Source organism: Rhea pennata, chromosome 8 (assembly GCF_028389875.1).
Source record: "Rhea pennata isolate bPtePen1 chromosome 8, bPtePen1.pri, whole genome shotgun sequence".
Lineage (NCBI taxonomy): Eukaryota > Metazoa > Chordata > Aves > Rheiformes > Rheidae > Rhea > Rhea pennata.
This window is the reverse complement of record NC_084670.1, coordinates 10,607,286-10,619,491: the sequence shown is the minus strand read 5'-3', so window position 1 is coordinate 10,619,491 and position 12,206 is coordinate 10,607,286. Positions and strand designations below refer to the sequence as shown.

The 12,206-nt window shown below is 50.5% G+C and overlaps 1 protein-coding gene across 2 annotated transcripts; it reads right to left on the bottom strand.

The window, feature by feature from the left end:
- Nucleotides 1–1,052: 1,052 nt before the first annotated feature.
- Nucleotides 1,053–11,859, bottom strand: LOC134143592 (fatty-acid amide hydrolase 1-like). 2 transcript variants are annotated; one of them, XM_062581743.1, is made up of 15 exons: nt 11,590–11,859; nt 10,131–10,244; nt 9,278–9,421; nt 8,424–8,557; nt 7,077–7,283; nt 6,607–6,647; nt 5,720–5,844; nt 5,360–5,485; nt 4,890–4,987; nt 4,232–4,331; nt 3,892–3,932; nt 3,160–3,199; nt 2,017–2,125; nt 1,488–1,633; nt 1,053–1,397 (listed from the first exon to the last, which is right to left on the bottom strand). In XM_062581743.1, exons 1-15 carry the CDS (start codon nt 11,776–11,778, stop codon nt 1,269–1,271), a joined length of 1,743 nt encoding a protein of 580 aa, XP_062437727.1. In that variant the 5' UTR covers nt 11,779–11,859; the 3' UTR covers nt 1,053–1,268. The 2 variants fall into 2 exon arrangements, with proteins under 2 accessions (XP_062437727.1, XP_062437728.1); XM_062581744.1 differs by having other exon boundaries at nt 10,131–10,399; nt 11,590–11,668.
- Between the last annotated feature and the right edge of the window lie 347 nt (nt 11,860–12,206).

The window sequence follows — 12,206 nt, the reverse complement described above, 5'->3', positions numbered from 1 at the left end:
AGTGGGCAGTGATGTTCTGCAATTGTACTGGAGGAAAAGACCTCTCTATCAAACTTCCAAATAAATGTCCTTTGTCCTTACATAGTGTTCGATCTTGGGCTGCCTGGAGATCCTTTTCTGTCTCCTTTATTAATGCCTGTTGATAAAAAAAAATCAGGGTAGGATAAACTTCTCTGGCTAGCCCTTGAAAAGATCCCATGCTTTTGCATGAATTGCAGAAGTAAATGAACAACCAACAAGTTTTCCTGCTAGACATCTCTTATAATCTGTTTGTGACACTGCTACTTCGGGAAAAGTCTTTTGAGCTCTGAAGGGGAAGAAACATTGCTCTGGCCACAGGCCCTGCTGGGCACTGGCTGGCTGTTTGCCACGAACACTCAAGTGAGGTATCCCTGCTCAGCCCCACGGCTAGAGCCAGCACCCTGGGAAAGCTAGAGCAGCACCGACCCTGTGTGCCAGTGCCAGGGTCAGCTCCTGCCAGGAGCTGGAAAACCCAGCTGGAAAACGTGGCCTGGCTCTCTCCACCAAACGGAGGAGGGAGCGTGCAGGGTTGAATGTCCCGCTGGACACCCGACACTGGCGCAACGCTTACACATGCGGTATGGCAGGCTGAAGCGGCTTGTACCTCTGCTGCAGGAAAAACAAGAGGTGTTTTGTTCAGATCGAGGAGCTAGGAACCACCCTGGGCATTTCCCTGCGTGCCTGCCCAGCTGGCAGGTGGGTGTCTGCAGCTCCAAGCTGTGGGAAGCTGCCCAGCTCCTCCCTGCTTACCAGAGACTGCAGTTTTGATCTCCAATTACTGATCTGTAGCAGGGGAAAATACCAAATTTCTTACGCATAGAGCAGCTTCCACAGAGGGGAGCACTCAGGGAGCAGCTCTTTTTCTATGGCACTGCGAGCAGGAGACCGAACAACTGAGCAGCCTTGCACAAAACCTGTGCCTCAGTTTCCACGTTCATAAAAATCACTTTCTTGCACTTCCCTGGAGCATGTTGAGAGCATTACTTAATTCCCACCCAAAACACGAGCACACCTCCCTTGAAATAACAGACTTTTTCAATAATGAAAAAGATTGTATTAGGACAATCATTGCCAAAACTTCGCCTCAGTTTCCCCTTGTGCCCCAAAACGAGCAACCATCACAGCTATCAGTGTAGCCTCAGAGGTGGTAGAGAGTCCTGTGCGTTAATTAAGTGAAACGATGGCTTGTACCACTGTTAGCGCTTGTAGGTGTTGCTCGGATGCCGCTCTTGGCAGATGTGCAGGCCTCAGAAGAGTTTATTTTTCTCCTGAGTGAGTTTCTCCACTTCCCGCATGAGTCGGAGGCACAGCTCCTCCTGCCACGGCAACGCCACGCACTGGACAGCCACAGGCAGCCCCACGCTGTTGTGAAAGCCCTGTCACAGAAAGAGTGGGGTGAGGGCAGGGAGCAGTCTATGGAATGGGCCAGGCATGCCTGCATCCCTCAGGGACACGGCGGTACTCACCTTCGCCAGGATCCGGTCCCACCAGTCCTGAAAGTGCCCTTTGTAGTCCTTCAGCTCCTCCTCATCCTTGGTCGTCACAGCAGTGACGGGGACCACTCCAGCAGGAAAGTCCAAGCAGTTAAACAGGATGGTGTAGCTGACTGCCACTGGGGGAGAGCAGGGCAAGCTCGCAGCACCAGCGTATCATGAGGAAAAGCCCTCTGCATGTGAAGGCTACTGTAGCACGCAGTTACGGCAAATGCCCAAAGCCTCTTCTAGTTAACAGGTCCTTTGCACTGAAAAGTCAGGGGCTGTGGGAAGCAAATCTTGCCCCTTGGCTCCTTCACGCACCACAGTGGTTTTTGTGGGGCTCATCCAAGAGGCTGGACCTTCAGCAGCCCCAAGAGCTGAGTTCTCCCCACTGCTGAGCAGTGCCTTGGAGAAGTTAAGGACAGTATCTCCCATTCAAACTGGTGCAAGTGCAACAGGAGGGGGACACTGGAGTTAAAGGATTAAGGCTGATTACTCCTGCATACACAGGGAGTCCTACCTGGAAGCTTCCTAGGGAAGCCGATAGGAAGAGCGGGGCTCAGCACAGGGCAAAGCATGACATCCAGATTCAGTTTTTTCCACTGGGTGATGAATTTGTGGCAAGACTCCTGAGGAGCAAAAATACTGCTGATCAGTGAGGTAGAGATGCTGCCACCCAGCTGCCAGCCAAAATCTCTCCTTTGGCTCTCGGCCTGGCTTCTGGCCCTTCCCAAGGAGCAGCCACCGATTCTGGGGCAAGTTATGTCAGGTCCGAGCCTGATAAAAATCCAGCAACACTTTGCTGTTCTGCTGGCAGCCCTCTCTGCAACCAAAGTGCCCTCACCTCTGCTAACACCAGAGGGGGGAAAGAGGAAAAAAAATTAAACACTAATTCAAGAAAAGGAATACCTTTTTTGTGCGTGGCCCTAATTTTTAAGTGTGCAGAAACCTTGCAGATCCAAGTGAGATCAGTTCTGGAATGACATACATTCCTACCTAGTGAAAATGAAGCCACTTCTGTGTGATTCCACTTAGAAAAACCTGGGTGTATATATATACATGTATCTCCCTGGAGCAAAGCGAAATCGCTGAGGCCACACACGGGACCAGCCAGGGTGGGAAAGAAGCTCATGGGAGCTTCTTTTGCTACTCCTTTGCTTTTGAAAGCTGCACAACAATTTTTACAGGGTAGAAGACATAACCTTACAGGAGCAAGTGTGATCCATGGAGATAGGCCTTGGGATACCCCAGCTCTGTTCTCTTCTCTGCCACTAATCTGATGGGTGACTTTAGGCAAAGCAGCCCCTCCTCTCACTGCTCATCTGGTCTCTTTAGACTGTGTGGAACTGGAGAGAAGCAGCAGCTCCTATCACATATTTGTACAGAGTCTGGTACACTGGGACCTGCTCTGTTCTGGGATCTCTAGCTGTCCCTACCAAAATACCATCAGCTTGCAAGATGCAGGTGCTGATTTTGTTATACTTAAGGGGAAAATAAGTGAATGAAAATATACTAGATTGGCATGTTTCACCCTAAAAACGTTTAGGGTCTCAGGCTGATAGTGACTTGATAGTCTCCTAATCTTGGTGGCCACTGAATCCACCTCTTCCCAAAGAGGCAGAGAATGAAAGAAACATCCAACACCCAAATGGTGATATTTTACCTCAATCTCATTGTGAAGACTCCAGAGCTCTTCCACTGTGCTGGAAAAGGAAGCAAAGTAGCTCAGTCTTTATACCTTATTTATTAGCTGGCTGCAGTCCCTTTCAGCCCTCCCATTGAACTGCCAGAGTATCTTCCCCAAAGTGCTCTGTGACTGAGAAATGCAAGTGCCTTCAGGGGAACAAGCACCTCTTGCAAGACCATGACTCTTCTTCTAAAAGGCCATGTTGGATGAGACAGACTAATCCACTGATGTGGGGACAGTCTTGGAGGCACAGTGCAAAATACAGCCTCTGAGCTATGGAAATCGAGTGCTTTCTTGCCACTGGCAGCTTAACACTGGCATCAGAGCAGGGGAGTGCCAGCCTCCATTCCTGTGCATTTGCCTTTCATTCTGTCTTACGCGGCCCCTAGTTCATAGCATGATGGATACATCAACCAACGCTGAAGCTAACAGCATATTTCATGTCTGCAAGTTTCATTTAATTTGTAAGAAAGAGGCTGTGAGCTCCTGTCCTCATTAACATCATCAGTACTAGAAGAGTTTGACAAACCCTGCAGAGTTATAGCATTGGCATAATTCTGCTCTGTTTGCTCCCATCATTGGCTTACATTTTCTCAGATGCACTTGACTGTGCAGTATCCCTAACATAAAAAACACTGGTGTTTAAATTTTAAATCCAGAAGAGAAATTCAAATCTTTACACATTTGCTTTGGCTCAGATTTACTCACTTTACTCTCATGCTTCTTATAACACTCGACAATCGGGGCATCTGAGGAGGCAAAAGACAAAGAAAAGAAGTTACATTAATTACAGCCTTATCCTCCTAGACAGCTCTAGCACCAACACAAGCGATTGACTCAGTGCTTAGGCAGAACTTGTGGATTTTCCCCAAAAAGGGTACAGGAGGAACAGAAATGGCATCACTCCAGCTTGGAGGAAATGTGTCTGAACACAGCCAGGAAGCAAAGCCTTGGAGCCTTCCCCGCAACAAAGCCTCATTCCAATAAGGAAATGAGTTATGCACCAGCTATTGCTTGACTGTCTATGCTAGGAAGAAACGGATCTTACGAAGGGTTTGGTAATCCAGGACAGGAGAGTTTTTAGCCAGTCTGGCATTCCTGACAACCGCAAAAGCAGCCCAATGCCGCTTCTGTTCAGCTCCCCTTTGCTGAAAAGAAAGAAAGCAATTACAGTAGATCAGCTTTTGCATGGCCAACCCCCCTGAACAGTGCATTTAAGTGACAGAAACAAGTTTGTCCATCCCTCTGCATTCCTGATTCCCATGGTGTTTGTGCACTTATAGGATATCAGCATCTGACTCTGATCTGTCACATGCTGGTAACTCTCCCAAACCCAAGGCTCAGCTGAAATGCTTGTCTGTAAACTTCCCCGTAAATCTGAATGAGTATCATCAGCCACTATATATTTCCAGTGGGTCTGCTTCCCATATCCAGACACTGGCCTCAGACACCTTGAAATGGGGAAACTGAGACACAGCAAGTGCCTCATACAGGGTATCTGCAACAAAGCTGGGAACAAAACTCAGCTCTTCCTCTTCCAGATCCAGCACCCAAAGAGCAGACCTATTTAGCCTTGTCACCTGATCAGTACCAAACCAGACCTAAATCTAATTCACCATTTGTTTGAGAAACTCAGACCCCCCCCCCCAAGGGAGGATTTTCACAGAAGGCACCAATCACACTGAGCTGTTCCCAGCTATACTTACAATTTGCTAGAAAATGAGGTGCCTCCATCTGCAAACAATCCTCTGACACATAAGTTAAAAATGAAGTAGTTGATGTTATCAAGTTTGAAGGGCACCAGCTGAAAGGACAGTAGAAGAGAAGTCAGTGCCGCAGGCACAACAACTGGGTAGGAAAAGCCATTCAGGCCTTGCAATGCCCTGAGATGGGTTTCTTTTGACCACCTGAGGATTTCTTGACATGAACCCCTCAGAGAGCCTCTGGTATCTGAGGCCACCAGGTCCCCCCCATCCCAACCATCCATCCCACAAAAAATGCAGCTTTCCCTTTGAGCAGCAATTGATAATTCAAAAGATACAGGATGGGCTTGGCTGCCTGATGGCCAAAGACACAAAAACCCTTCCAAAATCTTGCTGAGGGTGACAGAGAGCACAAATCTGCACTCTCCACTTCACTCCTGATCTTTGTGCAAGGGGTTAATGTAATGTCCTACTGTGTGACCCGCATCCTCCAAAAGCTGCTTTGTCTCCCGAACAGCACGTCTCATGGCAGGGCTCGGCATGGTGAAGAAATCGGTTTCATAGTAGCCTATGCGAAGTGGCTGCGTGCTAGAATACACCTGTGGAACAAGAGAGAGCTCCAGCTGGAAGGGCACCAGCAATGTCAGCAGCTGGCAGCACACCCATGCCTCAGGGCAAGACTGGAAAGCAGTAAAATTTTCACCCACGTGCCCACCCGCAGCATGCGACAGGCTGGAATGGCTCCCGGATGGCTCCCATGAGCCACTGGCATTTTGAGACTAAGCAGAGGCAGCTCTTCTCTGAGCTCATCCTCCCCGTCTGGAGTCCTTTACCTCTTCATTGAAGGGAAGGGGGGGCACTGTGCTGTCCAGGCTGAACATGTCCTCGCACAACAGCGCCCGCATACTCAGTGCCAGGCTCTCCACATCTTTTGCTATTGGCCCCACTGCTGCAACCACTGCAGGAGATCAGGAAAGAGCATTCATGGTTGGGGGGTTGGGAAGAACGTCTTCTGAGGAAGTACACAGCTTGCACAGAGAATGTCCTCCAAAAGCAGGGCCCCTTGGTATTGTTTTGACCCAATCTAGCATTAGCAACATTAGCTCTTTGAGAGCTGAGCTGGAGACACATGCACTGCTCTTCCCACCAACAGGCCTATGGCTGGCTGAAGTAGTGGGAGGCAAGATGCGGCCTGCCCTTCTCAGAGGACACTGTGCCCAGGGGCACAGGAGCTTGTGTCCTTGCCAAAACTCTGCTTCCACAAGCCCTCACTGCAGTGGCTATGGACCCAGAATCATTATCCAATGATAAGTACCCAGACATTTTGTCCAGAGCCTTCTAGTTTCTGACTCAGGGAATAAGGGGTCCTGTAGCCCAAGCTACAGCCATGCATGTTCCAGGAAAACCAGGGTGTTTGGGCCTTCTGGTCATACCTGTGCAGTGCAGCTGCAGTGCAACACCCTGCCTGTTCTAGGGCACATCTCAAGCACTGTACAATTGCCCCATCAATATCCAAGGTGCAGTGAGTCTCCTAGGGAAGGCTCCCATGTCTGACTTGGCTGCCTTGTGTCAGCTGTGTGATACTACATGGGGCTGGCCTTTGGAAAGGGTGTCTGGAAGGAAACCTTCCCTCTTTGAAAGTATTGGGAAGCACCATAGCTGGGGACCTTCTCCATCTCTGCCCCACTCCCCTCTCTGGAGGGCAACCATCAGTTCCTACCTGACTTCTGCCCAAGGATACCAGAAATGACTCCTTTTTTGCTGTGAAGTAAAGACACATAAGAGACAGCAGTTGAGCAGTTTTCAGAGAAGGCAAAGTCTTCAAGCATTAGCAAGTGCTACTAAAAAGCACTGCCCTTCCTAAGCAAATGCAGAGGTCAGACAATGAAGAGCCAAGAGGAAGACGAGAGAGGGACCCAAACTAGGTCAAAATGACTTATGTCCTGTCAGTCAAGAATGACCCCTTAACATAGGGACTGGAAAGCCTCCCCCATCTCCATTCTAGGTCAGTATTCCTGTTTCAGAATGGTGCTTTCCTCCATACAGCCCCCTTGAAGTGTCTGTTTGGGCAGAGGGGAGAAATGAGCCCTGCCCCGTTCCCTTTGCTGAGGGAAGCTGGAGCATCCTGACATAGCAGTCAGTGGGGTGGCAGGGCAGGTCTCACCTGGGCAGCTGCATTACTTGTAGTACCTGAGTCTGTTCCCGGTGGGTTTGAGAGCACAGATCCCACAGAACGCAGCAGGCAAACGCAGACTCCCTCCGAGGTCTGTCCCAAAGCCCAGGATGGACCCACCTGCTCCTATAAGTGCCCCTTCTCCACCAGAGGAGCCTCCAGGGGATCTAACGTAGAGCAGAGGGTTGAATGTCTGACCAAAGATTAAGTTCTCGCAGTCATAGCTACAGAGAAAGAGAGAGAGAGAGAGAGTAGATGAGCAAAATGTAGATACCTGCTCATGGAAGGTCACATCAAAGACACACAGGCCACAGGCTGGCTTTAAAAGCCTCTATAAATAGCCAATTCACTAATTGTTACATTGACATCACTTAGTTCTAGAGAGCTTCTCAAAAACTCCTAAGACCACCAGCATTTTCACAGTGGTCCAAGTACTTGAATTCACTGCCAACGCATTTTAGTGCCAAGTCATCCCCAGACCAAGGAAACACTCTCTGGCAGCACAAATGCATCAAACCTTTTGGGAAGACTTTCCATTCAGGTGGTACTGAGGGCCACTGGCCATCTGAAGCAACCTGCCCAGGGTGGGTCTGGGCCCTCCTATGGTGAGAGCGATGGCAGAGCGTGAGCCTCTGCATGAGAATAGGCTGAATGCAACTGGCAGTGATACTTGAACATTGGGTTCCCCCAGCAACCAGTGTAACATCTGATAATCCTGGGGGCAGGCCTTTCATATGGCTTTTCTTTAAGGAAAAAAAAAGGGGGGGAAAGAGAAAGATGGGAAAAAAAAGGAAAAAAGCCAAAACACATGGCCAGTGATCATCTCAAAACTACGGAAGGCAGTTCATAGGGGCTGAGCAATAGTCATCCACGGAGGAGCTTTGCCAGAGTGGCAGGACTCATGGATGCTAGCGGGGCTGCTGACTGGGAAAGCACTCAAACAGCAATGGTATTGAGAGTAGTCTTGTCAGACACTTCAGGAGCTTTGGTGGGTAGGATAATTTAAGGTTGCTAGCTTAAGTAGCTAACTAGCTTCCCCCTCCACAAAGGGGCATTTGCACTGTCTGCCTAACAGAAAGAACTGCCTCTGAGGGTTTAGTCAGATAAAAAGTAGTTTAGAAACACCAAGCACAGGAAGGCAAGGCAGGTTTCTCTTCTTCTCCTCTTTCATTTCTTTATTTCATTTGGAATTAGAATTAATTTTTTATCCTGAGTAACTTTAAAACTTAGACTAAGGAAGGGAAATCGGTGTCATTTAAAAAGAAGGGGAAAATGAGAATTAGACTGTAATTGATAGAAATCCTTATGTGAGGCCGGGAGAGAGGAATCCCACCGCTGCAGAGGGCAGGCAGCTCTCCACCCACCTGATGAGGGACTGAGGGACGTTGGTTTTCACGAAGGGAACTGCCCCCTGTCTCTTTAGCACCTGCACCAGCACGCTGTCCTCTGCCGCAGGGTTATTGATGTTTTTTACAAACCCCATAGTGGAGTCGTAGCCCTGGGAATGGAGGACAAAGAGGTTTCCAAACGGAGGTTGGCAGTCTTCCTCAGCACTGTGGTTGTCACACAAATGTGGAAGGCCTTTTCAGCACCCAAAAGCACCCACTTACATAATACACTGGGCATGCATCTCCACTACCCGTCCCCCTGGTTCGTGTAGGGACGTCACACGGAGGGCAGGCAGACTGAGGTCTCCAGGGGAGACAGTAAGTGCTGGAAAGCTGCTTTCAAAAGTGGCTTTTCTCACTCCTTTGCTGACATCCCATTTCCTCCCCTTTCTCTGCTCAGGAAAAGAGGTCACAGGGCTGCAGCACAGCTGTTGTGGGAAGGACGGTGCTCAGGAACCACGCTACTGGCCAAGCTGCAGATGGTACCTGCCCTACACCACCCTCTTATGGACTGACCGGATATTCTGAAGCACAGGAAATACCTAAATAAATCAGAGCATTGATCTGAGATGAGTGGTTCATAAGCAGCTGTGAGGACACCCACATCCAGCACACACACTGCTTTTTTTTTTTTTTTTTTTAAATAGATCTGACCAGCCTTTCCCATTTGTGTGGGAGACAGGCAGCGAATCCCTGTCACCTGGCAGGGCAGGGGCATCCCACATCCTCTACAGCAAGTGCTGCAGTGCAGCTAGACATGGAGGTCAAACCTCTCCCCAGCGCCAAACCTGAAATCATGGGGACCTCGGGACATGTGACGCTGGCAGTACCTGGTAATTGATGTTGTCCTTGATGCTGATGGGCACCCCGTAGAGCAAACCCCGCTGTCTTAGCTGTGCTGCGTGCTGGAGCTGGGTCTCGCTTTCCTGCAGATAGTCTGTGACACAGTTGGTCTCTCTGGTGACTTGGAGGGCCTAGGGGAAACCGGCAAAGCCCACAGGTGAGATGCAGCCTGCGCTATTGCACAGCCATTGCTTTGAAAAGGGCATCTGCCTCTTTCCCTTTGCCCATTCAGGCAGTTTTATGTCAGGGCAGCCCTTTGCACCTCTTTACAAGGTATTTTCACAGCAAACTAAAACACTTTCTGGATGCAGGGGGACCATAGTGTAGGATGGTACAAATGGATGTGTCCCAACAGACACTCACCCTGGCAGGATGCAGACTGCTGTTCCCCTGATTGTGCTTCTGTTGTTGCATAAAATAGCAACACCCAAAGCGTAAACCCAGGAGGGATCAGGGCATTTTGGCAAAATAAGATAATGAAGCCGCACACTGAGTCTTTGAAGTTTTCTGACCCACTTAGACATGGAAGGGAGAGGAGACACACCATCACCCGGCATCTTAATAAGTATAGCTTATCAGGTATAGCTTATACCTGCCCCCAAATATGTATAGACTTCCCAGATGCTGTGCTTACTGCCCCCCTTTTCTTCAAGTCAAGGCTAGAGCTGTAGCAGCCAGACACCCAGATCTCCTTAGCTCATAGAAACATGCTGAAGGAGCCAGCACCACCTGGCAAGATGTGACAGCTCAGCAGTGTCTGAACCAGGCAGTGCTCTCTCACTGGGCTTCTCCCAGTGGAGTCAGTGCCAGCTCTGGAGAGATACCACCTGTGCTCCTTACCTTGCCCACGTAGGCGTAGAAGACCTGCTCCAGAGGGAGAGAGCCATCACGGAGTTTCCTGGAGAGCTCCGGCAAGGACAGAGAGAGGATGGAGGCCATGTCCACAGAGGGATTCTACGGGAAAGGTTGGACAGGGAATGACCCACCTCTCTTTCAACTGCTGGGCCAAGGGCTCTGCTTCTCCCCTTCACGCTCATCTTAAAAACATCTGCCATTCAGGGGTCAAATGATCCCAATCCAATGCCTGCCTCAAGACTGTAGTCCTGCTCCTGGTGAGTATGGGGGAAAAAAAAAACTCACAAAGTTAGTACAAATCCAAAGTTTGTGAACTCCCAGATGGACTGGTCTCACCCTGCATCTGCTGTTCAGGAGAAAATCTTCACAAAACCCTGTTCAGACAGGCTGCAGTGAGCCAACAGGCTCTGCCCAGCACAGTTTTCCCTGGTGAATGGCAGTGTGTACTGGCCCTGTATTTGTAGATGCTGCTCCACCCAGGAAAGAAGTTGTCCCTGGCACCAGCTCTTCTCCTGGTGTCACCACGGCGGCCTGAGAGGCTCTGCTGGGAGCACAGGGGTCATTTTTGAGCCAGTAGAAATTTTCCTGCTGTGTTCTAAATATTTTGAGAGAGCAGCAAGCTTCATTCCCCAAGCTGGGCTCTGAGCCCGAGCGAGTTTGCTCATACCATCGATTGGGCGGGACCGTGGCCCGCCTGAGAGAAGCAGCGCACACAAGTTGGATCTCGGGACGTGCCAGCTGGACACGAGCAGCTCCCTGTCTCCATGGCATCACCCCTGCCCTACGGGCACAGTCCCTGGGCTGTGCAGCTGCACTTTGGCCTCCTCTGCCTGCAATACATTCCCTCTCCCCAATTCCTACTGCCTCCTTATCATCCAGACTGAGCATTTTACTGAGGCAGAAGAGACCAGGGAACACTAACAGCATTTTCCAATGAGAAGCAGAAGTTTTTCTCCTCTTGCTCTGAGCTATTTTTTGCTGACACCTGCTCTGCTGCCCATTGCCCGCCCCCTCCTCTGCTCAGGCAGCCCCATGCACTCCCACAAAGCTTTTCCTCCTCTTCTCTGTTGCACTCCCCAGGGGGGTTTCCACTGAAGGGGGTGCCTGCATTTCTAGCGAGTGCAGGGATGCACAGGTTTTAGGAGGAAAATCCCCCTGATTAGAAATCAAGCCCTTAAAAATAAGCCAGGACCCAGTTTCACCCCCAGGCAAACCTCTGATGCTGCTGCAAGCTCCACAGAACCAGCCCGGGCAGCCTCCCACCTGCCTGGCAATCGTCCATTGCAAAGCCACAAACCCACCGCCTGCAAGAGGGGCTCCACACCCACCACCCTCTGCATGCTCCTGGGAAAAGGACCTCTTTGAGCCAGGTGATGAGCTTATACAAGGTAGGTGGGGGTGGTTTGCATATTTATAGCTCCCCCATGAAGCTTATTGTACCCACCTGCTTCCGAAAGCCCAGTGCAGCCTTCTCCATCTGTGCTAAGCCCCGATCGTGCCTCTGCTGAGCCTCCTTCACCTTCTTCCAGAGCCCCTTTCGCCGTCGCCATCGCAGCAGCAGCAGGAGGCTGGCGGCCGAGCAGCAGAGCAGGGTGGGCAGGAAGGGCAGAGACGCCCGCGCATTGGGAACCATGACTGCGACCGCAAGCAGGGTGTCCTCTCTCCTCCTGCAGCACCTCTGTACCCACCAGGGACTCTTTCTGCTTAGTCCAAGGCCACTCAGTGGCGGATGTGGAGAAAGGAAGAGGCAGGCAAAACCTGGGAGGGATCTGCACACAGGAAAGGGCTGGACTTGCTGCGAAGCGGGTTAGTTGGTTTGCAGCTTTGCAGGCGCAGCCATCGCTAGCACATGCAGAGCGGAGATGGCTTTGGAGCAGGAAGGGTCCTGTATAAAAACCCGCCCCTCCTTCCACACCACGGAGTGGTCCTGTTCGGATAAGGTTCATATTGCAGCTCCCCAAAAGAGGCTTTGATCCCGGGGCTGTATGTGCTTTTCTCTGCGCTCCTCCCCGCAGTTTTGCAGCCAGTGCTCTCTGGGGATGGCCTTGGCCATATTGGAAG

Excerpts from the sequence above, each read along its gene's own strand:
- LOC134143592 (XM_062581743.1), bottom strand. The coding sequence starts at position 11,778 with ATGGTTCCCAATGCGCGGGCGTCTCTGCCCTTCCTGCCCACCCTGCTC. Across the intron at positions 6,648-7,076 it reads CCCACCGGGAACAGACTCAG|CAAAAAAGGAGTCATTTCTG; the intron begins GTACTACAAGTA and ends TTTACTTCACAG. Across the intron at positions 3,200-3,891 it reads ATAAGAAGCATGAGAGTAAA|CACAGTGGAAGAGCTCTGGA; the intron begins GTGAGTAAATCT and ends TTCCTTTTCCAG.